This window comes from Hylobates moloch, unplaced genomic scaffold (assembly GCF_009828535.3).
Source record: "Hylobates moloch isolate HMO894 unplaced genomic scaffold, HMol_V3 SCAFFOLD_13, whole genome shotgun sequence".
Taxonomy (NCBI): domain Eukaryota; kingdom Metazoa; phylum Chordata; class Mammalia; order Primates; family Hylobatidae; genus Hylobates; species Hylobates moloch.
The window spans coordinates 97,202,702-97,228,461 of NW_026652288.1; the positions used below are offsets into that span (position 1 = coordinate 97,202,702).

General features: G+C 47.6%; 1 protein-coding gene across 7 annotated transcripts; it reads right to left on the minus strand.

Annotated features, from left to right (window-relative positions):
* Window positions 1-1,938: 1,938 nt before the first annotated feature.
* BCL6 (BCL6 transcription repressor) lies at window positions 1,939-25,760 on the minus strand. Of its 7 annotated transcripts, none has more exons than XM_032171886.2 (10): window positions 25,632-25,727; window positions 15,108-15,146; window positions 13,764-13,934; window positions 11,940-12,161; window positions 9,281-10,252; window positions 8,569-8,753; window positions 6,950-7,117; window positions 5,714-5,844; window positions 5,464-5,601; window positions 1,939-3,152 (listed from the first exon to the last, which is right to left on the minus strand). In XM_032171886.2, exons 3-10 carry the CDS (start codon window positions 13,922-13,924, stop codon window positions 3,009-3,011), a joined length of 2,121 nt encoding a protein of 706 aa, XP_032027777.1. In that variant the 5' UTR covers window positions 13,925-13,934; window positions 15,108-15,146; window positions 25,632-25,727; the 3' UTR covers window positions 1,939-3,008. The 7 variants fall into 7 exon arrangements, with proteins under 7 accessions (XP_032027777.1, XP_032027779.1, XP_032027778.1 ...); XM_032171888.2 differs by lacking the exon at window positions 25,632-25,727 and adding an exon at window positions 17,791-23,900; XM_032171887.2 differs by lacking the exon at window positions 25,632-25,727 and adding an exon at window positions 16,336-17,773.

Consider the following 25,760-nt stretch of genomic DNA (forward strand, 5'->3'; position numbering starts at 1 on the left):
GCTCTACGTAATTCTAACCACCCCACTTCTCTGGGATCACCCCTTACACATCCTCATCACCCTGGTCCTCAGAAACTTATCTTCTAAAAATCTCACAATGTAGAACATCATGCATATTCCATGTATTGGTGGAAAGTTGCGTTCACATCGTGCTTTTTAGTAAACATTTTATATTCCCTTTGCCCTGGCTTATCTGCTTAGAGACTTTTCTTTTTAGTTATTATTGATTGTCAATTGGCTGCAGTTACTCACTCTTTGATGTTCCCTTTTGTTTAAATGGCCACCCACACTATCTGCCCTCACCCCTCCATCTCTCTATTAAACAGTAATGAAATGCAAACAAACTTGGAGGTACTTTGGGAGCAAAGGGACCCTGGGGCCAGCTTCCCTTAGGCCTGTGAATTGTCGTTCCTGAAGCTGTCTGTTTTGTAAGTTCTTCTGCCAAGTTTCTATGGGAGCAGAGGGATCATTTTCTCCCTTTTCAAAGAGCAGGGTGAGTTGAGGCCTCGAGCTGGCAAGTCCTTTAAAGTCATTTTCAAAGGAAACCTGAGCTGAAAGGCCATGCAGCTGGCAGAGGGTGCTGTGCCTTTCTGAGGCTCTCTGTGGGGCACTGGGTGGTCAGCTCCCATAGCTTCCCAGCACGTGCTCGGAGCCTGCTGCAAAGGCACTGCCAAGGGACACGACTGCCCAACAAGTGGGCCCATGGCCCTGGGGACAGGCTCAACTCCACACGCTCTCCCCACTGCCACCTAGGAACAGGAAATGGGGTGTGCAGGCTTCTCCTCTGGGCCAGTGACCAGAACCACACTTGTCCTCACTGTTCTCAGGTCAAACTTGATCCTTGGGGTTTTTTGAGGTAAAATAAAACTAGATGCCAAAGCAAGCTAGGGTGAACTTGCATCTGAATCAGGGAATCATAAGTGGTGTAGTTCACTCTCATAGCAGGTTGGAAAGGGGACCCAGAGGGAAAGTGCTTGTCCCAAGTCACACTGGAGGAGGTGGCTGAGCTCTACCGCAGGGCTCTTGGGACAGAGCACCTCTGCAGGGTTGGAGGTTTGCTTGGCCACTAACCCTTCATAAAGCTTCTGAGTCTGCAGATGTCTGCCAATCACCCAGCAGACACCAAAAAGCCCCAGATGCACTCAGGCTGAGAAATATATTTCTGGGGCCACATGCCTTCATACTGCCCCATGAGCCGAGTGGAGAGAAATTGTTCGTGAAGCCAGAAAGCAAGATGGGCCTTCTCAATTCCAAGACCGGGCAAACTGAGGTCCAGAGGAAGAAGAGATGCCTATCTATGTGTCAGCAGAGCTAGGAGGGAAGTCATTAAATGCTTAGCCTAGGCCGGGCATGGTAGCTCACACCTGTAATCCCAGCACTTTGGGAGGCTGAGAAAGGCAGATCGCCTGAGGTCAGGAGTTTGAGACCAGCCTGGCCCACATGGCAAAACCCCGTCTCTATTAAAAGCACAAAAAATTAGCTGGGCATGGTGGCGTGCATCTGTAATCTCACCTACTTGGGAGGCTGAGGCAGGAGAATCACTGGAACCCAGGAGGCGGAGGTTGCAGTGAGCTGAGATCGCACCACTGCACTCCAGACTAGGAGACAAAGCGAGTCTCTGTCTCAAAAAACAAAAAACAAAACAAAACAAAAATGCTTAGCATAGAGCTGAGTGGGAGGTCCTTCCAAAATCTCCCACCTGAGCTCTTCAGAAAGGGCCTGGAGTCCGCAGTCCCTCCTGGTGCTGGGATCCAAATGTGCGTTCATGCCAAGGTACCAGGAACCCAGCCTCATCTCAAAAGACGCTCCTTTTTTAGAATGCAGCAGTCAGCAGCCCCTTCCCTCCAAGAGCGTTTTCCACTAGGTTAGGAACTGAGGGAGCCAGACACAGGCCAGGCCCCATTCCAACGCAAGAAAAGCCCTCCAGACCAAGCCAGCTTGACTTTTCAACATTTTATTCTTATATTTGTACAGCTATATTTTACAACGCGGTAATGCAGTTTAGACACAGCCAAACCCTGTCTCCGGAGTAGTTATAACACAAGCATGACGCAGAATGGGATGAGACAAACATTCCCAAAGAGAGTTTAGTTAGTAACAACTTCAAGTCCCTGTGTCTGCCTACACTTCAAAAAGGGATGGCGCACGCTCGCCCATCATTGAAAACTTCCGTGAAAAAAGGCACCGTGAGGACACGTTGTACGGGTATATACAAACTGAAAACTACAACAAAATTACACATTTTTCCTTCTGCAGATTTTTTTGTTCTTTTTTTTTAATACACACTTTGTAAATTGTAAACCTTCACTTGCAAAAAAATACAAATACACTGAGGCATTTTAGACAAAATATTTTCTTACTTATACAGATGCAATACTTAAAATATTCTCTTAAGTGCTCTTTCTCAATAAAGATTCTCAGATCCGTGTCTGCCTGCAGATACAAAATCGAGCCTTTAACGCAGTTTTATATTTTTAATATATCTTTTTTAGGTTTATATATATTTATTTTATATATATATATATTTATATATTTACAACTCTGCCATATATTCCTTCACCTTTGGTTAAAAAAATTAAAGCCCTCTCTTTGATAACATACTGAAGTCTTGTCTTTTAAAAGAATGCACATTTACATACAAAAGAAACATCTGTTCCCACAAAACATATACATTCCTCATTTTGCAGACTAAAGTCAAGTCAGAACTTTTGCATACTCCCCTGCTTTGACATATAAAATGATTTTGCTTTTTGCTGACATGGTTCACCTTACACATAGGAGAAGAAGCAATATGATTTTCTTAATGTTTTATGGCAGTGGGGGAGGGGGAGCTGCTGCGGCTCCCGATCCCCCAGGCCCCGACCCCCACCCCCCCCACCCCCAGCTATGATTTGCACTAGTGGATGAAAGAGGCACTACATCATGGGATGAACATTGTAAAGTGTTCCAGTATCCTTTGGGTAGATTCTGAGAAGGGGCTGGAGACGAAAGCAACAACACTCCATGCTTCAGCAGGCTTTGGGGAGCTCCGGAGGCAGGTCAGTGGCTGACACGCGGTATTGCACCTTGGTGTTGGTGATGGCGCCATGCTTCTGGCGCAAGTGAAGTCGCAGCTGGCTTTTGTGACGGAAATGCAGGTTACACTTCTCACACTGCAGGGATATCAGAAGCAAACTGTTAGCTGTCATCAACCCAAGAAAGGTGTCATTGCTCAAAGACCCAGAGAGGAAAGATTCTCCCTCCAAGGGACTGGGGCAGCTCTTGCCTCTCCAAGGCCAGGTTAAGAACCCATATGCATCCGGGCTTCTGCCAACAGATAAGCTAGCGTTCTGCAAATGTCCGTTCCCTGCTTTCCCAAGTGCTGCTTCTGCCTCTCCCTTGCTAGAGATGTCCTTCCCTGCCTTAACTCCACAAGTTCAAGTCTTATCCAAAAGTGCAGTTAGATGCAAACTCCTCTAATTATTAAGGCATTTCTGAATCTCTCAAGGATGAAAATAATCCCTGTTTTCCTTTGAGCCTCTGTAAGATTTCTACCTTTACCACACAGCCCTCCGTGTGCATGGATCCTTCTTCAGTGGGTAACACTTTGAGGGCAGTGGCTATTTTTTTCTAAACTTTATAATCTTCCTAGTACCTAACAGAATATACCTCTTATTCAAATTATGCAACTAATCTGAACACATCTGGACAAATGGACTAGATCAGTCTGAATTCACGGAAATTCTGGAGTCTAGCGTAAATTTTTTTTAAATGCAGTTATATTCTTTCCTAGGGTATATATCTTAGATAAGCTAACTAAACATTAGCAAGTGGAGCCATTTCTTGATTTAATTCAATGAATGGGTAATAAGCGCTTTAGTTGAGATAAAAGCTACTTAAAAGTAAAACGGATGACTAAATGTAATGGGGTAATCTAGATGAGACCTTGAATGAGAAAGGACATTCTTAGATAAAAACAAAGAAAATGTAAGTAACGTATGAACTTTAGCTTATAATTATATATCAGTACTGGTTCATTAGTTGTGACAAATGTATGGAACTAACGTTGTTAACAATAGGATAAAATGGGTGCATGTAGGAGCCCTCAGTACAATCTTTGCAACTTTTCTATAAATCTAAAACTATTCTAAAACAAAAAGGGTAATAAAATATGTTCAGATAGAGTATATGTTTTCAAGTGAAAATGGAAATAGATGAAGACAAATAAAAAATGAGCAGGGCCATGTGTAAAATCTCTGGTCTTGGGGGACACAGGGTCTACTGTATCTATGCCATTCATCGCTATGTGTCCCCAGCATGTCATTTCTCTCTCTGGGCCTTGGATCTCCCTTCTGAATGGCCTGGGTCAATACAAGCTGAAAGTCATTCTCAACTCTGATATCCTATGCATCTAAAATTCTAGCAAATCATCATAATAGCAGATATTTATTTTACTATTACTATGTGCTATCCTCAACACTTTAATAATTAGTTAATACTACAACTCCATGAAGTAGATACTATTATCAAACTCACTCTACAGATTAGGAAATTAAGGTACTGAGAGGATAACGAATTTGCCCAAACAGCAGGTAAGAAGATATTCACTCACAGCTTGATCAACAAGTGAACAAAAATAATCACGTTTTGCAGGTTAACCTCTGGTATGTAGGTTAACATTCATTGATTACTTCTTTGTCTCATCGCCACCTAGAAGGATGTCATCAACTCCTCAAAGCAACCATAGGCAAAATTACACAAATGAGCGTGGCTGTGTTCCAATAACCTTTTACTTAGGAACAATGAAATTTAAATTTCATATAATTTGCATATGGCACAAAATATTCTTTTACTTTTTAATTGTAAAAACCATTCCTAGTTCATGGAATATTCAAACATTGGCACACAGGCTATAGCTGCCGAGACTCCACCCTAGAACACTCCAATCCCAGTGACCTATCCACAGTGTCGTGCTGCACGACTGGCCGCCTCCTCTTTCTTAAAATGACCTTCTCTATGTTTTTTTTTTATATTTTTTCTTGTAACATCATTAATTCTTACAACATTCTTTTTGTTCTCTTGCTCCCAAGACTGTTCCTTCTCAAACACCTGAGCTCCTCTTAAATGTGCATCTAGCCCAGTATGGGGTGTCCAGTAGGCAATCAATAAGTATTTGTGAAATGAATGAATCTAGGTGGAGTGAATCAAGTCTATGTATCCACAGTCTAGACTCCTCTCCTAAGGCCCAGATCACCTAGTCCAATACCCTTATTTTAAAGATGAGTCCCCTAAGGCTTGGGCCAAGGTCAAGCAGGGTGTCTGACCATCAGGCCCAGATCTAGGTCTTCCAACCATTAGCGTAGTTGTTGCCCCACTGTGTGCTTGAGATGGGAGCAGACAGTTCCACTGCCTCCCGGCTCCACCTCCTTCCCTGCCCTCCACATCCCCGCAGGCCAAGAGAGCGGCCTCAAGAGGCTTACGTACATGGTAAGGTTTCTCTCCCGTGTGGATTCGCAGGTGGCTCTTCAGAGTCTGAAGGTGCCGGAAACGGGTGCCACAGATTTCACAGGGATAGGGCTTCTCGCCAGTGTGGATGAGCACGTGGGCACGGAGGTGGGCCACCTGAATGAAGAAGAAAGCGTGAGACGTCTTCTGGGTTGGCTGCAGGCCTCTGGGCAGCCCCTCATCGGCACACAGCGACGGAGTGGGCCTTTCTCCAGGCCACTCTGCTCACCTGTACAAATCTGGCTCCACAGGTTTCGCATTTGTAGGGCTTCTCTCCAGAGTGAATTCGAGTGTGGGTTTTCAGGTTGGCTGGCCGGTTGAACTGGGCCCCACAGATGTTGCAACGATAGGGTTTCTCACCTATTACCAAGAAAAAGGGAAAAAGAAAAGCCAGATTCAATAAGGAAGGTCTCTGCAGTCCCTGGCTCCTGGATTTCTAAGCAGGCTGCTCCTCCCTGAGGCCACTTGTGTTTTCCTTTCCCTTAGGGAATGTCAGAGAGAGTATCCAGGGGCCTGCCCCCACGCCGGCCAGCCCTCTCTCACACACACACCTGCATGCCTTGCAGGGGACCAGGGCCAAGAAACAAGTGGTGGCATGGAGTAGCAACAATGCCAGGTGTGGGATAGGAGAGGGGGAGGTTCCAGGAAGCCTGGGCTTTAGAACCAGCTTTGTCATTAGGATTATCTGCCTGTGGAACCTGGACAAGTCACTCTCCTTCTCTGGGCCTGTTTCCCTCTCTGGAACCTGAGGGGCTACTTCAGATTACCTGGGAAGGTTCTTCCAGTTTTTCCCTTGGATAAGACAGATTCACTCATCAACTCATTCACCAGGGAGACACAATCAGGCTGCTCTAGTTTCTCTCTTTTAGAACAAACATATTTTTCCACTTGTGGCAACTACAGCTGGATTCCATTTGCAAGAGGGGTGGGGCTTGGGTCTGAGTAGATGCTCAGGCAGAGGAAACCAATAGAATGGCTGAACCTTCCTTCATGGCAAGTTTCTGAGATAATAGGGCCATTTACAGTACTAAGAGAGTAGATTGTAAACAACAATCAGGTCATGAGAAGCTACCCGGTAAAGGAATGTGAGTTGATAAGGAACAAGTCATTGAAACAAATCAACAGGCTTTTTTTTTTTTTCTGGCTTTACAAAAATCGAATCTATTTATCTTTCCCAGACTTAGTCTCTTCACCTGTACAGTGGGATTAACACTTCTGACCCCAGCAAAGGCAGAAAAGCAGGATAGAGCATCTCAGAGGAAAGACAAAAGATACAGGGAGTGGATGAGTCAAGTCACTAAGCAAAGACAAGAAAGGGCTAGGCCCCTCGTTCAGGCCAGGATGGGGCCTGCCTCCTGCCTTGCCCCACCAGGTCTCCAGGCTCCACACAGCTTTCTCTGGGATCCTCTCCCTGTCCTGCCCCAATAACTGTGGAGAGTTCGGGTCGTGTGGGGCAGGGCCATACCGGTATGGACGGTCTTGTGGCTGGCGAGGTTACCCTTGTAGCGGAAGGAGGCCTGGCAGCGGTCACACTTGTAGGGTTTGTCACTGTGGGTCTGCAGCGTGTGCCTCTTGAGTGAGGCCTCCTCAGAGAAGCGGCAGTCACACTCATTGCAGAAGAAGGCCCCGTTCTCTGTTGGAGGGTGGTAGGGGGACACCAAAGTCAGCACGAGGAAGGGAGGTAGGGCTCTAAGGCCGCTCTCCTCCGTAGCTACCCCCTGTGCCAAACTGAACCCTCAGTCCCTCACTCACCCACCCGACATTCATGGGAGCTCAGAGCAAAGGATCTGTGGGGACTTTATTTTTCTTAGCATTTAGAGTCTTAGCCATAGAGAAGGGAAAAAGGAGATGGATTAAGGTACAGAAGGGAAGCTCAAACAAATAGGTGCTCAGAGGGCCTGCACCAGTTTGAGGAAAGCTCAACAGAGATTTTCTTTCCCCAAGAGCTCTGAGAATTGATTTTAAAAAATAAGTTTACAGTTTTACTTACATTTATACACAGAAGCCCTAGGGCAAGACCCTTTTCTGAGCCTCTCTCTGTATCTCTGTCTTCAAAGTCAGATAATAAATCCCTGTCCTGCCTACCTCACAGGAGGATATTATATTACACAAAATAAAACACAAAGCATTCCAGGAATGTAAGATATAGGTCAAATTCAATTCTGCTTTGAGGTCACTGAAGGAGGAATTAATGATGAACACTCTGTGGTCACCCTTGCACCTATTTGGATTTCATGTCTCCGAATCCTCCTGTGAGATTGGGAGACCAAAGTGATGGTGGAAGTGGGAACAGAGGTCCAGAGGAAAAGAACTGGAGTGCAGAGCAAAGGCAAACTAGCCAGGGGGCAGGAGGGGACAGCCCTCGCGCTCCCATCTATGGGTCCATGACCCTGTGCCAAATCTCTTGGTGTAAGCAGCTGATTTATTTTTTCCTTTGTTGTAACAATTTGAAAATGACAAGTCACGGTGATTTAACCCTGATTAGGTACTACTGGGCTCCATTACTGTAGCCGGAGCTGGGTGAATAATTAGACTTTTTTTGTCTGGTAAAAACTGGAAATGCCAACCACCGACTATCCAGAAACTCCAATTTAATAATTCTCTTCAACTTTTTAACTCGACTAATATTACTGAGTTCCTACTCCATGCTAGGGACTTACTACTACCTATGGGGGATACAAGAATAAATAAGGTCAGATGCTTCTCCTTACACAATGTACAGCCTGGCACAGAATAACATGCACACAGGTCAGTCCTAGTTGTTCTGGTATTGAGGAATGGAGAAAGCTCTGGGAGTTACAGCCAGCCCCACAAGCTACTTTTGCTGGCGTGAAGCTAAAAAGACTGTATGGTAAGTCTTGATTACCCCAGATCAGCTCTAAAACCCCATCCCTTGCTTTGGTTAGCCCAGTTCCCTAAGAAGCGAAGCGTGGGATGAACGGCTGGCGACTTGGAGTGCCAGTGGACTTCCAATTGAGGACTGCTCCAATAGAGACAACAGCATAAGTAAAATGGAGCACAAAACCTATGGAGCAGAGGGGCCTTCCCCCTCCCTGACAAGAGGAGGGAGGGAAAGGGACTCACCACAGCTGGAGTCTGAGTACTCAGACTGGGTCTCTCCCATCTCCTCAGGAAACGTGGGGCCAGCGGTGTGGAGGCACATCTCTGCATGCTGTGGGGACTGAGAGCCGCAGGACGTGCACTTCGGGGGGTGCATGTAGAGTGGTGAGTGGCTCTCGCTGCTGCTGCGGGGAGAGCCCGTCATGGACCTGTGGGCAGAAGTAAAGACAGCCTCAGCACCTGGGGCAGGGCCTCAAGACCACCCTCTCCTCCCTGTGTGCGGGCAAGCCCAGAGGCCAGAGCTGGGCTGCCCACTCAGGCTCTGAGACCCCAGCGTTGTCCTCAAGTTTATCTCCAAACAGTATCTGCGGAAAGATCACTGACCAGGGTCAAACTGAGCCAGAGCTTCCCCGCAGCCCACAATCCCTCTCAGTCCAAGGGTAGTAGGATGGTCCCCTGCCACATCAAGACCACAGGAAGTGCCTGTGGGATTTACAGAATGCTGTTCTGCCCCAGAAGGGAATTATCTCTCTGGCTATGAAAAAATATACACTACTTAAGTGTAATATACTTCCTCACTTAGACTAACTCAATCTATAGGCACTGATTCCACACCTCTAATAGGCTCAGCAATTCAGGCAAGAAAAGAAGAAACCCCTGCATCCATCAGAAGAAATGACACGGAACCCTGCCCAGGTAACCCCTGACCTCAGACCCAGACAGTCTCTGAAATCACCTGTTAACGATGCTATTGAGCCGGCTGGCTTGTGGGATGGTGGAGTCCTCCCCGCTGGCACTGAGCTTGGTTGGGGACTGGAGGTCAAGATTCTCAGGCTCCATGGGTGGCTGGCAGGCAGGTGGGGCAGTGTAGGCTCGTGGGGAAAGGCGGCCCAGCTCAGCCTGCTCAGGCCCCTCTGGTTTGGCATTCTGGTTGAGGCTGTTGAGCACGATGAACTTGTATTTCTTCCAGTTGCAGGCTTTGGGGTCAGTAGGGCTCTTGGCTGGAGGGGAGCCAGAGGCCTGGAGGATGCAGGCATTCTTACTGCTGCAGGACTCTGTGGGTGAGTTGGGCTGGCAGTCAGATTTCTGGGGGCTCTGTGGACTAACCAGACCCTTCCGGTTCAGGGGTGCATTGGGGGGCTCGAAATGCAGGGCAATCTCATCTTCCGAAGAGGGTCTCTCTTCTTCTTTGCTGGCCTTGTCACAAGGGAAGTAGGGGGCATTTCGGGCTGAGGGGGCAGCAGGCTTGAGGCCCTCAGCCACACTGTAGTGCATATCACTTCGTGCCTCTTCTGGGACTGTTTCCTTGGGTGAATAGATATTGCTGTGGCACACACTGGGGGACACCTCCAAGGCCGGCCGGCTGTACTCACCGGGGACTGGCCTGGCACTATCACACGGGAGGGCCCGCTCCTTGGGGAAGGGGTTGGCCATAGGCATCCGGACATCCCGAAACTCCTCATCGGAGAAGAGGAGGCTGCTGACAGGGAGGTGGCTGTACATGGAATAAGAGGCTGGCGGTGTGGACAGGCCACTGTACAGGCTGGGGGCGAAGGCTCTGCTCTCACACCCAGGGGCGTTCCTCAGTGGCAGGTTGTTCTCCACCACCTCACGACCCCGATAGGCCATGATGTCGTGGGGCATCAGCATCCGGCTGTTGGGGAACTCTTCACGAGGGGGCTTGATGGCAGGAATCATCTCTGCTTCACTGTGAAAGAAAACAAGAGGAAAGACACCGGCCCCAAGTGAGAACTGTGAAATAGATGGCCTTCCAGTGACACTTACATAACCACATCTGTGTCTGAACTAGCTAGACATGGGTGACGTGGCTGTGGGGCAGTGAATACAATTACAACGCATTTATGCTAGAAGCCTGGAAATCTAGCCTACAATTGGGAAGACTGAGGCCCAGAGAAGGGAAGTGAGTTACCGGCATGATCTGTGCCTGATTAGACATAATCTTGTATGTTTAAGGCACATGTCTATGCATGTGTGTGAATCTATAGCTCTTCTGATGTTATAAAATTTTATAGCTCACATAAAACTTTCAAAGCCCTTATCTCATTTCACCCATGCAAAATCCTCAAAGGAAGGAAAGGCGGTTATTATTATCTCCATTTTACACATAGGGAAACAGGAAAAGAATTTATACAATGTTGGTACGACACTTTTGGAGGATCACACACGAACGAGTAACCTACTGAAGAAAGAACTTGTCCCAGATGCTGATGAAAGTTTATATAAAGAACAGGCGGCAAATGCCAACGCATGAATCCCTGGTCTAGAGCAGCCAGACCTGGTTTGCAAACCTAGCTGTGCCACTTAGCAGCTAGGCGACATGGAGCAAGTTACTCAGACATTCTAAGCACAGGGCCTGACCCACTGAAAGTACTTGTAAATGACAGCAATGATGATCTTGCCACCATCATCACCCACAGGAGACAAAGAACTCTAGCTGTATATACCTGAAGGAACATCATGTGGGTGAAATAAATAAGCAAGCTCACCATGATCACAGTCAACAGAGCTAGAAACAAGAAGGTGGTTAAAGAGAAGCCAAAAAGAGAAGCTTTCTAACGGTCCAAGGTATGCTGTGTGGTTCTGGGAACACTGAGTTCCTGGCTCCTGGAGGTTTTCAAACACAGCCTGGAAAACCCTTCTGTCTGAGCGAGGATGCAATCACCCTAGCATGGCTGGATCAAATGGTTCTAAAGAAATTAAGCTCTGAGTCTCTGTTCCACTCAGTGAAGCTCTTCACTTCTTTGGATCTCAAGTTCCTCACCTTTAAATGAAGGTCATGTCTTATCACCCCTCAGGTAGGAGATTAAACTCAGTGAACTCAATTCAATTCAATAAATGTCCTGCCTAGTAGGAGCAGCGTGACATAAAAGGTGAGTAAGATAGCTCCTATAACCTTGAGCAGCCCACAGTCTGGTAGGGAACTGAGGCACATATGTAAATAGTTATAATAGGAGTCTAAAGGAGAACTAAAATACATATGCAAATATTAAAATAGAAGGAAAGTTGAAAGCACAGGCAAAATGCTTCGCAACACAGAGGAAGAGCTGAGGGAGGAAAAGTGGTAACCAGAAAAACTTCCACGGAAGAGCTGGCATCCGAGATTGGCCTTGCAGGATGGGTGGGAGGAGAGGGTATATTAAGTGAATGGAAGAAAGCAAGATGCAGTAGTGCATAGGACATATCTGTACAGCCACAGGAGTTAAGTCTGCCTGGGGCACAAGAGTTAAGAACAGCAGAAGTGTGCAACAAGAGTGGAAATGTGGGTTGCAGCAAATCATAGAGGAGTATTTTTTCTGTATGCATGAATTATCAAAGGTTTCGGATCGAGGACTATCTCTTCCATCTCCGAGGCTTCCACCCGGGTAGCAACTCACCTGGCCTTGATAAACTTCCGGCAAGTGTCCACAACATGCTCCATCTGCAGGTACATAGCTGTGGCCATCACAGCCATGATGTTGCCCTCCCGCAAATTGAGCCGAGATGTGTACATAAAGTCCAGGAGGATGCAGAACCCCTCAGGGTTGATCTCAGGATCTAGATTGATCACACTAAGGTTGCATTTCAACTGGTCTGTAAAGATGCTATAGAACAGGCCACTGTAAAACAAACAAATGTCCCACTATAGTAGACATATAGAATCTGTGATCCCTTACAGTCAGCACTGATACTCAGCCCCTTTCCCCTGGGTCTACCTCCAGAACTTCTATGGTAATTAATAATAGCTGCTATTTATGGAGAGCTTACCAAATGTCAGAGAGTCATTAAGCACCTTACATACATTATCCTTTGCTCCTTACAACCCTGCAAGGTAGGTACTATCATTCTCTACCTTTACAAATAGGAGAACTAAGATCAGAGGGGTTAAGTGAATATTCTTAAAGTCACAGGGCCTGTTTTCCTTTTAGTCTTAACTGTACGGATTACCAGAGTTAAATTTAGCCCCCATTTGCAGTAACTATTCTTAGTCTATCTTTGGTATAAGCATTCCCTCTTGTTCCACTGCATTTATACTTATTTTTAAAATTCTATCTTTTTTTAGAATTTCAGTATGAATGACAAATAAATAAAAATATGCCTACATCTATACTCTACTGCTTTTATCAAAGTCCATAGATTAACAGAGAGTCTGTTACTCCTAGAAGAACCAAGTCAAACCCCAAGCAATGCCTCCAGGTGCCATGCTGTCTGGTGGTGGAAAGAGTACTCAATTGTAAGGAAGAATTCTGGGCTATCATCTTGATTCTCGATTCTACTTTTTCTGAGTGGGTTGCCAGAAGCGAGCCAGACTTCCACCAAGTAGCTATGCAACTTTGGGTAAGATATTTAGCTTCTCTGCATCTTGCTTTACTCATCTTCAAAGTAGGAGGAACAATCGTGTCTGCCTTATAGTGTTGTGGCAAGAATGAAAATGTGAAGGATATAGAATGATGCCTGGCATATAGTAAGCATTCACTAAACATTATCTATTATTTTTCTCTCTCTATAAGCCTCTGTTATTTCCACTATTAAAAATCAGGTGCTTAGAGTAGATGTTGGATACGTTTTCAAACAGCAATAGAGATCCCTGATTCTATATCATTTAACCTCCCTGTGCTTTCCTTTTACCATCTATAAAATGAAGGCAATAGTGCAATGCAGAACACCGAAGGCTACTAAAAAGATCCAGGGAGATGATATCATGTAATATAAAATTGCTTTGAAAACTCGAAATACTTGATAAACATGAAGAATCAGCTAGTTTAGTCTAAGTCTTACGTATACTCTGAACACCCATGGAAATTCAGTTGTAGCATAAAATAAATACATTTATAGCATAAAAGAGCAAACTATTTCAAATTAACTTGCTTAAGCTACTTAAAGACAAAGAAAGTTCATTTGAAATCTTTTGTCATTTATTCACTGGTTAACTGAAGTTATTCTCCATTGTCTGCCCCAAACACATCCTTTCTTGGGGCAGTATATAATCTTTCTCCCTCTATGCCCACAGAACATGACTCTTTCTTTTCTAAAAGTGCATTCATCAATTCATTCATTTATTCACTTGGGATCCTACTGTGCCAGGCCATGGTGCTGAGATCTGGAGACAAAGCAAGACGTCACCCCAGATGCAGTAAAAGGCCTACGTGTTCTGCCTTGCTTGGCTGCCAGCGCCATCACCCCACTTGGACTCACCCACCCTTTCCTTTCAGATCCCTCACCTGCAGGCCATGAGGACCGTTTTATGGGCTCTAAACTGCTCACGGCTCACAACAATGACAACATCAGTCAAGATGTCTCGACTCCGGAGACGATTAAGGTTGAGAAGAACATCACTGGCATGGCGGGTGAACTGGATACAGCTGTCAGCCGGCGAGGCCATTTTGTCTTCACTTGAAAAAAGAGGCCAAAATCCTGTTAGTCCTCCAGAACCTGTTTCCTGCTTGCCACGGGTATCAGAGCAGGTGGCTCAGCCTGCTGTGGTACAGAATGCAACTCAGGTCCCTTGGGTTTGATCTTTGAACAATTCATAGCCCACCTCTGGCCATTATTCTTCGTAGTTTTAAAATGGGGAGAATAACTTTTATCCAACAAGTTGGGATAGAAAGCCCTTTAGGGGAAAAGCAAAGGGAATGAATATTCGCTGAGTGTTTTTCCCACATACCAAATACTCTGCCAAGCACTGAGAGGCAGTGAGTATGTTGCAATGGAGAGACACCGTGTTTTTTGTTTCTGTTTTTGTTTTTGTTTTTTGAGACGGAGTCTCACACCGTCACCCAGGCTGAAGTGCAATAGCACAATCTCAGCTCACTGCAACCTCTGCCTTCCCGGTTCAAGTGATTCTCCTGCCTCGGTCTCCCGAGTAGCTGGGATTACAGGTGCCTGCCACCACGCCCAGCTAATTTTTTTGTATTTTTAGTAGAGATGGTGTTTCACTATGTTGGTCAGGCTAGGTCTCAAACTCCTGACCTCGTGATCAGCCCAACTTGGCCTCCCAAAGTGCTGGGATTACAGGCATGAGCCACCGCGCCCGGTCGAGACACTGTGTTTTAAGATTATCAGGCTAGACTTGCCTTTTGCTAGCTGTGGGACTTTAAGCAGGTTGTTTACTGGTTTGGGGCTTTGCTTGCCCCAAATGGAAGTAGTAATACCTATGCGGTTATAAACGTTAGAAATACATTCCTCGTTCATAGGAGGTTCTCAAAACTCACAGCTATTCTCATAAGTATCTTATTTCGTCATCTCAGTCACCATCGGTCTCTCTCTACTGTTAGGCTTTAGAGCTACCTGACTTTTGTACCTCGAGGAGCTAGCATATTGTTGGTGCACAGTAGCTGGCTAAAGTAGTTTACACAAAGAAAGAGTAACAGAATGATTGACCATGCAAGTGTTAAGACAGTCTAATACAGAGGTGAAGGATGAGGACTAGGAGTGATATAGAGGGAACTGGTTTTCCTTGTCTCATATAATGAACAGTGGCAAAGTTCACAGAAACACATGTATTGGCAAATTCAAAAGAAACACTCTGTCCCAACATTTTAAAGCGTATAATTTTATTTACTTACCCAATGCCTTGCTTCACAGTCCAAAATCTTGCTCAAAACCTACAGAGAAGAGAAGAAAGCAAACAGAAATTGATTTAACGAATGTAAGATTGTCCACTATAGTCTTATTTTGGGACATACACATTTAGTTTTGCTTTGATAGTTGCAGCTTGCCAGCTGGTGTGGTTTTACCACAAGCTAACAAACATTTTCCAGCTCTGCTCTTACGGAAACAACAGGCACCCGAAGCTATGAGATAATAATGTTTTTATCCTGAGTACTGGGAGTACAATTGCATACATTAATTAGTTATACATACATACATACATATATTTCCTTCTTCAAAGAAAAAATTTATACCATCCAAAGGCCACTAGAGTTTATGGGAAAGAAAAAATAAGAAAAATGGTTCTGTCAACATTAACAATAATGATCCGTCCGTGGCCTAAAACCACTGGATGTCATTCAAAACCTGCTAAAATATTATCTTTCAAGTCTTAGAATGATTCCCCAAGGACGATAGGGCCAATATCTTTATCCTTATTTCACTGGCGATGAAACTGAGACTTAGGGGTTCAAGTGGCTTGCTCAAGACAAACAGGCAGTATTTCCTGCCTATCTCAAACATTAAGACTGAATATAGACTCTGCAGAACACAGCCTGAGATGTCATGTCTACGTATTCCTTGAAAACCTTTCTCTTCTTTTTCAAAGTGTTCTCTCCCTTCCCTACTGGGTCTAAGACAAGACAGAATGCTATTGCTTCTAAGTTTGTGCTTCTCCCTGCTGGTAAAAGACTTAACTATGTGATTTAGCTGAGAACTGGCCAGGGAGCACTAAACCTTAAAGAGATTTAATGAAATATGTACCTCCTTCCAAACCGGCTTCTCTAAAACAAAATCATTAAAAGCACAGGTGTAAGACCCTCATTTATGATCAAATATGGGCTGCAAAACAAAACAATATTTGAACTGTCTTCCCCCCTTTAAAAAAAAAAAAAAAAAAAAAAAAAGCAGAACTTTAGAGCTATTTTCTGGGTAAAGAGGCCTGAGGCCAACAAGGTCATGTTGGGCCATGTACATGGTTGGTGACCTGGCCCTAGGTCTTCTGGCTCAAATTCCTGTCCCCTTTCCAAATCAGCCTACGTGCTGTAGAACATGCAAGACAGCACCCTGATGTGGGTGAATCTCATTTTTAAGTTCCTTCCCCCACACAAACACTTTGCCCCATTCCAGGCTGCTGAGTCTTACCAAATGAGCACTCTAAAATGAGAGGTTTCCTTGAGTCTGTAACCAAACACTCTGACATTCTGTGGTCCCAAGTGCCAGTCACTCAATCCCATCGGCTCCAAGGTTAGTGTGTGCATGTGAGCGAGTGGGGACTGAAGAGAAGGAAGTGGGGAAGGGAGAAGACAGAAAAAGACAAAAGAACCTATCTCCTCTTCTCCCCAGCCCAACTCGAGATAGGCAAAGAGAGATAGACTAACTTGGTCTTTACCAAACTTCAAGGATTTTCTCCTTTGCAAAAGAAAGCTGAAGACACGTGGGAGGTTTACTTATAAACTTTCCTCTCTTCCCTCATGGAAGGGATCCTCAAACACTTCTGGAATACCTAGGCTGTTCTTTAACCAGCTTCAACCACCAGCTCACTTGTGGATTTCCAGTCGCAGGCTTCTGGAACCACAGGAAGCCCAGATTTGCCATTTCACCATGACAAGTGGCAATGACTCACTCCAGATGCGGATTGAAACAAACAAACATATTCCCCTGTGTCCACTGTCAGCTAGGCCTTGGGCTTTTCACCGTAAGCCTCTGCCTGGTCAAAAACAAATGTACATACACGAGGCGCAGGTCCTTCCCAAGTTCACTCCTTTGTAAGCCAACTCTTCTTAAGAACCAGCCCCCCCAACTCCTGAGTGTGTGGGTTGAGTGTGGGTAATGTTGTCACCATCCCCACCCCAAATGCCGCAGGTGTGGAAGCACCACCAGCATTTGGTTTGTATTTTTACAGAGCTCTTAGTCCTTTCCCACACCTCACGATTGCATCTTATCCTTATAACAGCCCTGCTTTATTAGGGAGGGAACTGAGGCTCCATGTGAGAAGCCTTGCCCAACATCTCAAAGCCAATTTCCAGCAAGTTCTGGACATGCCGCGTCTCCTAGATTCAGCCATTCCATCAATGCCACACACAAGACTACCCACAAAAACAATCTCCAAGGAGCAGGGCTGTCAATGAGAAACTGACAACTGCTGGCTGCCCCCAGACCTGGACTTCCCATCCCAATCTCCCCGCACCCAGGCTGGGTCAGTAACCACCATGGGAGAGTTAAATGTTTTCTCTGCCCTTCCTCCCTTTATCTCTTTTGCCGCTTTCCTTGTGCGTAGCCAACTAGGCTCCTTGAGAGGAGCTAAAAGAGCTTTCCATTGAGGAAGAAAACAGGAACCAAAAAAAAAAAAAAGCAAAGAGAGAGAGAAGACAGCAGAAACGACAGAAAGAGAGAGAAAAAATGAGAGAAGAGCGAGAGGCGAGGTTAAGAGCCAGAGAGCAAGCCGATACAAAAGACCCCATCCTTTTCCTCCCTCCTCCCCTGGGCTGGCACCAGGAAGCCCCATTTTCTCGCTCACACGTAAGAGCACAAACACCAGCCCTGCGCGCCGGGGCAAGCCTAGGCAGACTTCGCTACCCCACCCCGACGACTCCGTACCTGTCTTCCAGGGACTGCCCGCCCGTGGGCGATCCACCTCGAAGCCCCCCGCAAGGCGCGACGGAGGCTTTGTGGTATGACCGTGGCGGCCCTTAATTTAGTTACATTCAAATAAAACTTTTCGTGCACCTCGGTAGCTAACATTGTGTGTATGCCTTTTTTTTTTTTTTTTTTTTTTTTCCTGTTACGCCGTCAAGGCAGCGGGCAATGAGGGGAATGACACAGCCCTCTCATTCCCGGAACGTAGTCAATCTCGGCCCTGCGGATTTCACAGAACACACTTTGCCTATCGCCGGCTCCAACAAGAAGTAACTTTCCAGGAAGCTGCCGGCCCTGGTAGCCGCCAGGATCGCTGCCTGCGCTGCGCTGGCCGCCGGGGATTCACCCGGGGAGGCGGGGCCGCTGGGGAAGGCTCGCGGGGAATACAGCACACTTTCCCCTAAATCCCTCGTCCGCGCCGAGTGCAGGGCTCTCAGAGTTCACCTAGTCCAACCTCTCACCCACAACAGTTTATAAATGGGGAAGGTCAGACAAGTTAGTAGCAGAGCTGGGTCTAGAACCTAGGAGTTCGAATACAATCCGAGGCTCATATCGAGACTTTAAGTTGTCTGATTCCGAAGTTTATTTGCTTTTTTCCCTCTTTTTGCCTTCCATTCTCCCTCATCCCCGTTCTTTTAGGAGAATGTTTGGGCGAGACTTCAAGGTCAAAAAGATGGAGTCCCTAGGAGCCGAGGGTCTCCATCATAGGCGCCCCAGGCAAGGTTGGAGAAAAACTAAACAGAAAGCCCCTTCCGCCTACGTTGGCAAGAACGGGAACCCAGCTCCACTTGGTTTCCGCCCAGAGTCTTTAGAATAGGAGCTGCCAAGCCGTAAGGATTTCCGAATCCGATTTCCCCGAAACCGTAGAGACACAGCTTGGACTCGGCAAAGGCCAGGGCCCCGACCCCTGCGCGCGCACTGGCACTCTCCAAAGTTGCCTCGCCTTCCTGTAGCCCTCCCGGGAATTATAACCCCCGGGTGCCATGTCCTAATTGGTCTCGGTAGCAGGCTCCGGGGTGCGCTTTCGGAGGCCAGGGGACAGCAAAAGACTCAGCCACAAAGGCCGCAGTCTGGTCCTAAAACTAGCCAGTGGCGTCACACTGCGCCGCTCATCCCTTCTGCGGCAAGCGGAAGGGTCAGAGTCGGTCTGCAAAGACGGAGCCTTTGGCCTCAAAATCCTACATTGAAGCTTTCTCACCCCTTCGCCCGGTGGGATAAAGGTGAAAGAGACGGTTGGGATTTAATATGGGGGTAGGGATGAGAATCTGGGAAGTTAAAATTAAGTAAGTGCATGCATTGGAAATTAGGAGTCCCGTGGTTCCGGGAGCTCAAACCTAATGGTGTTTTTACCGCTGCCTAACGCTAGAGAGAGCCCTCCATCAAGGTTTGAAACCGTCAACCCCTTTCTCGCCCCTCCCCTCCTTCCCATTGACCTAGTTTGGCCAGAGCCTCCCGATTTGGAGAATGCCTTCCGCCCTTCCCCCCTCCTCTCTAGCTAGGCCGGCTGTTGGATTATTGGTAATCTAATAACTCCAATAACCCGCTGAAAAATCCAAAGGGAAATCTGAAAGTGTAAAGCACTGTTTAGGGACAAGGACAAGGAATTTTAATAAGGCTGGAACTGCCGTAGTGAACCCCGCATCAGGGGCCCTGCCGTGGGGCTCCCGGTTTCAGCAGTGTTTCAGCCAACTAGCTGCACGGCTGCAGACACCACCGTGGTCCGGCGGCAGGGGATGAGGTCAAATCGCGGAGCTGTTTTTATTCTTGGGGGAAAACACTCTTCGCCCTCTTGGCTGGGGAACGGGAGGGTGCAGGAGACGACAGTGAATAAAAGCGAATTTGATAACGCGATGGCCTCGGCAGCCGCTTTGGATAACCGAGGTGTTCGGGGACATTATGTCCTGACTTTCATTTCTATCACGTTTCCTGCCAACAGTGCTCTTGCAAGCCTGCAAGCTTCTAGGAAATGCAATAAAACAGAGGGATGTGTTTTATCATCAAGATCTGAAGAGGAGTTGCAGAAGGGACGTTCCCCATCCGCTTAGCGCGAGACAGCCTTCCAGAAGGGCCCGAAGACAATGCCAGCAAAACGCGTCCCGGAGCAGAGATCCCTCGGCCGTCCTGGCTGGACTGGGCTCAGCCTTTGCAAAAAGGCTGGCGGGGGAGGGGAGAAGCATGATCTCCTCAAGCAAACAATGCCTTTAAAAATCCGATCTGGAAAGAAGTCAGCCAAGGTCCTTATTCACGTTAATGAAGATGGAAGGCACTAACTGTCCTTGGAAAGCGATGAGTCAAACTTGACCGCGCTTCAAACTCGTTCCCAGATTCGTTTCCAGTCCGAACAGAGGCGCGTTTCTCCGACGCGGCCTCTGCCGGCTCCCGCAGTGGGAGAGGCCGAACTCGATCCCCGCGGACCCGGGCGGGGGAGACGGCGCTGTCTCCCGCTGCAGAACGCGCCTGCTGCCGCTAGGGGCCGCCAGCATGCGGACGCGCGTTTGCCATCTTAAGTCACGAGCTCGGAGAAAGAAAACTTTATGGAGGAACTGTTGTGGCACAAATTCTGGCCTATCCACATGACCCCCACCCCCTCACACACACACCCCCGGTTTCTCGCCAGGCTGCTATGCAGAGGATGTTAGGAAGGGGAAGAGAGCGATTTCAGAATCAAGGCTCCCCCTGCAAGTCTTTGGTCCAGGCCTTAACGCCCCTCTTAACACGCAAACCCCCGAGCTCTGAGACCCACACCCTTCAGCACCATCTAGGCTTTTCGTGTCTATTACCGAAATCTTAGGCCATATTTTCTTTAAAAAAAAAAAAAAAAAATCCTCCAAGACTCCTGGGGAGCGGTTTCCAATGAACACTGGCAACAAAGGTGGCCTAAGAGGTTAAACTCATGGTTCTGGCAGCCGCTCCTTTCTCATAAATACTTCAAAGGAGCTGAGATAAACCCGCCTTTGACTTTCAGTCACTGACATGAAATTCAGAAGCTTAAAATCTGGTCCTGGTTAAGTCACTAACTCACCACTAACAAGCCTCCTCGTCGGGCCTGTTTCCTCAACTGTAAAACAGAGTTGTACGTCCCAAAGCCCCTGAGCTCCTAGATGGCATCCTTCCACTACCGACTTCCCCTAAGAAGGGCCACAGGGACAGGAAGATGGTGTGTTCGAAGCGGGTTATTTGTGGTTTCTCTTAGTGGAAATAGATGCTCATCGCTGAGTGATGGGCGAGCAGCGAGGCCTTTTTGATTTTCATCCCTCTTGTCAAAACTTTGGAGGTTGTATGCCATCCCCATTGGAGGGTGCCCTCCTTCTGTCAGTCCTAGATCTGGTCAGGGTACCGCCGCCCGGGAGGTGGAACGGCGAGCCCACCGCCCATGGCCGCGAACTCGATCTCAGCCCACCGCTAGGTGGCAGGCCAGCCCGTCCGAGAATCGCCGCGCGGCCGCAGCTTCCACACCGACCCCTAACCGCCCCTCTTTATTTTCTGTCTGGTGGGGAAGAGGGTTGGGGGTGTGATTGCCTCTAAAAGCGAAGCTAGAAAACATTTAATTTAGTGGATGTAATTCCGTTCTTCCCGATGCTCCCGCCTCTAGCAACCACAACGCGGTATCTGGAGCTGGTTTCATGTATCGTAAGTTGATTTCCCCCCCAGCCTCCGAAAAGCTTTATGTACTGGGAAGGGAAAGAAGGTGCACTTGTCTTCAAAAGGCAGAATGGCACTCGACGGTATTGGCAGAGATTCTTGCCAAACACTGGTCATCCAGCAAAGAAAGTCGGGAATAAACTCCTGATCTTCTCGGAGGAAAGGGGCGCTGGGGGCCGAGTGCTGGGATCCCCCTCAGGCTCACTGCGCCTGGCAAAGCGGGGGAGCGGGGAGTCGGGTATGGTCTTTTGGTGAAGTTGTGGGTCTCGGAGTGGACATCGGGAGGGTTGGGAGGGGCCGTTCCTGGTTTCCACTGGGGCAAAGAGAAACCAGCCAGTTCTGCCACTACGCTGCACCCTCGCTGTGCTCGCGGCGGCAGCGGCGGTCCCACTTGTTGCGCAGTGCTGGAAACCCGCACGCGCCATTCGATGCTGACTCACAGAGGGCTACCTACCATTGCTCCACGCCATCCACAAACCTCCTCAACACACTCCCTACATATACGTCCTGCCACCGCCGGCAAAACTACAGCATTTCCAGCCACTATGGTGTTTTACACCAAAACATCCCTCCCTATTTCGGTATCAGACAGGCAGCAGAATTAAGATGCCCTGAGAAGTCAATCCAGGGGAAGGCCGGGCAACCTCCGCCTGGAGAACTCTTCTACTTAAAATCAACCAGGCACCCTTCCCCCACCAAAAAAAATATAAATATATTAGAACCACGTTGCCTATTATAACACCATCCTAGTTGGAAAGCAACATTTTTCTTCCCTACTTGATAAACTTCAAAGTCCTTTTATCCGTTAGTTTTATCTCCCCTATTTTTTTTAAATCTCCGGGGGAAAAAATGTTTCATAAGTTCACTTACCAATATTTTTCAAAAATTGACTTTTGCCAATAGTTTCACCCACCGAGGGGTGGCGCTGCTGCACCGCCTCCTCTAAATCTCTAAGTTTTTCACAACAAAGTGGGTTGTGAGTGTCATTACCCTGTAGGGGATAGTGGGAAGGAAGGGTTTTGACATCTAGCCATGGCTACCATTTACTCAACCAATAACTGGAACTCTTCAAGGCCTCAGCAAACGACAACTTAAGAATTTAGAGTCCCATCCCTATCCACCAAACCCAGAATAAGTTAGTCTTTTCAAGAAAGCATTGGGATAAAACCCTTCAAAACTGAAAAGAAGAGGAAAGGGGCAATTGGAGAATTCCCACTTTTTCTGGCTGTCTCCTTCAAGTCGCCTAGTTTTTATGAACAGCATCTAGCCTTACTGTCACTATCAACAGACCCTTAAAACTAGCCAATGCTTCGGCCTCTAGTATTGGAAAGTCTTCCAAATAGGATACTGGAAACTTCTATTTATAAGCTTGGGGTGGCGGGCGGGGCGGGGAGGTGGAGAGAGAGTTCCCATCTACAGGTTTCTATTTTGGCCTGAAGACTCAACTGCAGTCATTGGAGTAAAGGAATGCGCATCTCCTGGTACCTGTTCGCCATTTCCTCCTCCCCCAGAGACAAATATCTTTTCGTCTTTTTAAAAAAAAGTATATATTTTAAAGCAAGAATGTGATTTCATCTCTCTCCTTTGAGCTCATGTTTGCTACCTCCAGGAATAGCGTGTGGACTAGGGCCAGATGAACTTCAACTTGGGCTGCAGATTTACGAGGTTCTGTTCTAGTGCCAAAGGCTCTTGGTAGTAAATAGTGAGCAAAATAGATACCTGTCTCCTGATGGATCTTGCCGCCCCCTCTTTTTTTTTTTTTTTTAAGTTATTTATTAAAACCACACACACCTTGCAAAGAAAAAGGGAAACTGGCAGTCTCTGTAGAGGAAGCCGGTGGCATCGCTCAGAGCCACAAACTGTATTTCTAAACAGCTCTTTCCCTGGTTCCCTCTCTCCTGCCCCACTTTTTTAAAAATCCAGACTGTAAAAAACACATCTACTGACACTCACTTTACTTTAAAAAAAGAAGAGAAAAAGTAAAGCGTTACAAGACTTTCCTCCTGGAAACTATAAACTGATTGAAAAAAAAAATCCATAAAAGATTAAATCCTGGCGGGTTGTGGGGTGGCGGGGGCCGGCGTGGGGTGGGGGGGAGTGGAGTGAAGATTGGCTCTTTGAGGTGGTCAGGGGCCCTGTAACAGCTTGGGACTTTCAGCACCTGGTTCGGGGTCATTTATCTGTTCAACTGTCAGGACCCCCCACCCCCAAACCCCAGCCACCAACTCAACCATCGTAGGAGGGAACACAACACAGAGGGTCTTTTTTCATTTTTTAAAAAAATCGGTTTGGTTGTGTTTTTGTTTTCCATGGGGGAGCTTTAAAACTCATTATTGCAACACTAGTTCCATTTTTCGCCAGGGTTCCAATAACACGGCATCATAAAGGCAACGCAACCCACAGTTCTCAAGACATTTACCACGGTCACTACATCCGGCAGCCGGGTGGCCCCTAGCTCCTGCTGCCCCCTCCCCCCCCCCCCCCCCGCTTTCTCCTCGCCCGCCCCCGGAGCTCGATTTCTGAGGCTCCAACTCTACCCACTCCCTCCCCGGGCCGCCGCCGCCGCGCCTTCCCCCATTCTTACTCCCTCGAGGAGAGCCACAGGTTGCAAATCCAACCAGCCTCGCAATCTATTTTTGCAAAATCACTCACAAAGATCTCCCTTTCGCGCCCGCGCCCGCTCCTCCCGCGCCGGGTCCCCCCAGCCACAGCCACAAAGTGCCCTTCTCTCCTCCTGAGTCTTGCACATAAGGAACGCGGGTTGGGGCTCTGTTCGTCTTTCTCCTCGCCCAAGGTAAGGACCTCCGGAATCTGAAGCCTGGCGTCCACTACGCTCAGGCCCGCAGTTCCCTTTTTACAGAGCTTGCACCATGGGAAAAAATAAAATAAAATTTAGGAAAGGGAGGCAACAGCCATTGGGAGCCAACACAGAGTCACGCAGCGCCCAAAATACAAACACCGCAGCGGCCAGAAATCCCGCCACCTTTCTCGTTCTCCCGGGCTGTCCTGTCGAGGTTCTCTCAGTCCCCCCGCACACTGAAAGGCATCGCAGGTGCAGTGCGCACCCCTTTCCCACCCACCCCAAGAAGCCCTGTCCCGCCATCAGTCTCTCTCCTCGGGATGAGCAGGGAGAGCGCGCGGAGGTTCCCGACTCCTTCGACTACAACCAAGAAAGAATAATTTTCAAAGTGTTCAACATCCCCGCCCCCAAGCTCCCCAAAACACAGGGGCAGGGGACACCAAAACACTAGGCTCTCGTTAGGAAGATCACGGCTCTGAAAGGAAATAGTAGACACGATACTTCATCTCATCTGGATTTATGACCAAAAAAAAACAAAAACAAAAACCCGAGGAGTTCGCTTGCATTTTTTCCTTCCAAATCTCGGTTCGGCTCGAAGGCAGGGAATCTAAAAGACCGAGGCCGATGGAAGAGAGCCAGCGGGGCGAGCGAGCGGGCAGCCTCCCTTTTTGCCTCCCGGAGTTACCCAGAAGGACAGGGGAAGGGAAGGAAGAAGAGGCGAGGAAAAAGAGGAGGGAGGGAAGGGGAGGCCAGGAGCGACGGAGCAAGGCAAGCAGTTTGCAAGCGAGAAAAGAGGGAAAAAACACAGCCGCACGAATCCAGGGAGATCACAAGCCGTACGCAAGCAGCAGCAGAAAGAGCGAGAGCGCGAGCGCGCGTCCTCTCCGCGGTCTGGGGCCAGACAGCCCCCAGACTAGCCCGAATCACCCCCCAAGCACTGTCTCGTCCTCTCTGCTCCGGCCGCCCCCTAATTCCCCTCCTTCCTCTCCTCCACCTCCTTTCCAAAAACCAAAACAACACCAGGGAGGGTGGCAAAAGCCTCCCCAAACCGGCCGATTCACTCAAAGACAACAATAATAATAATAAATACATAACAATCTATATCCTAGAGTGGGAGAGACGTGGGACTAATCTTCGGCATTTATTTTAACACCTGACAGCTAGAATAAATAAATATATACATTTATATCAATAGATACACATAGAAAACTTGGAGCCAAAGCATTTGGCAAGAGCGGAAAAAAAAGAATTAAAAGGTAAAATAATGATCATGAGCAGCGGCGGCGGCAGCGGCACCAGCGGCAACAGCGGCGGCGGCGGCAGTAGCAGCAGCAGCGGCGGCAGCAACAGCAATAATCACCTGGTGTCCGGCCTTTCCTAGAAACTTCTTGCATCACCACTTCTAAGAACCCCAGTTCTAAGAATCAACAGAGCTCAATTCTCGGAATTTGAGCTTCGGACTTTACCACTGCTACGTGGCAGGGGAGGA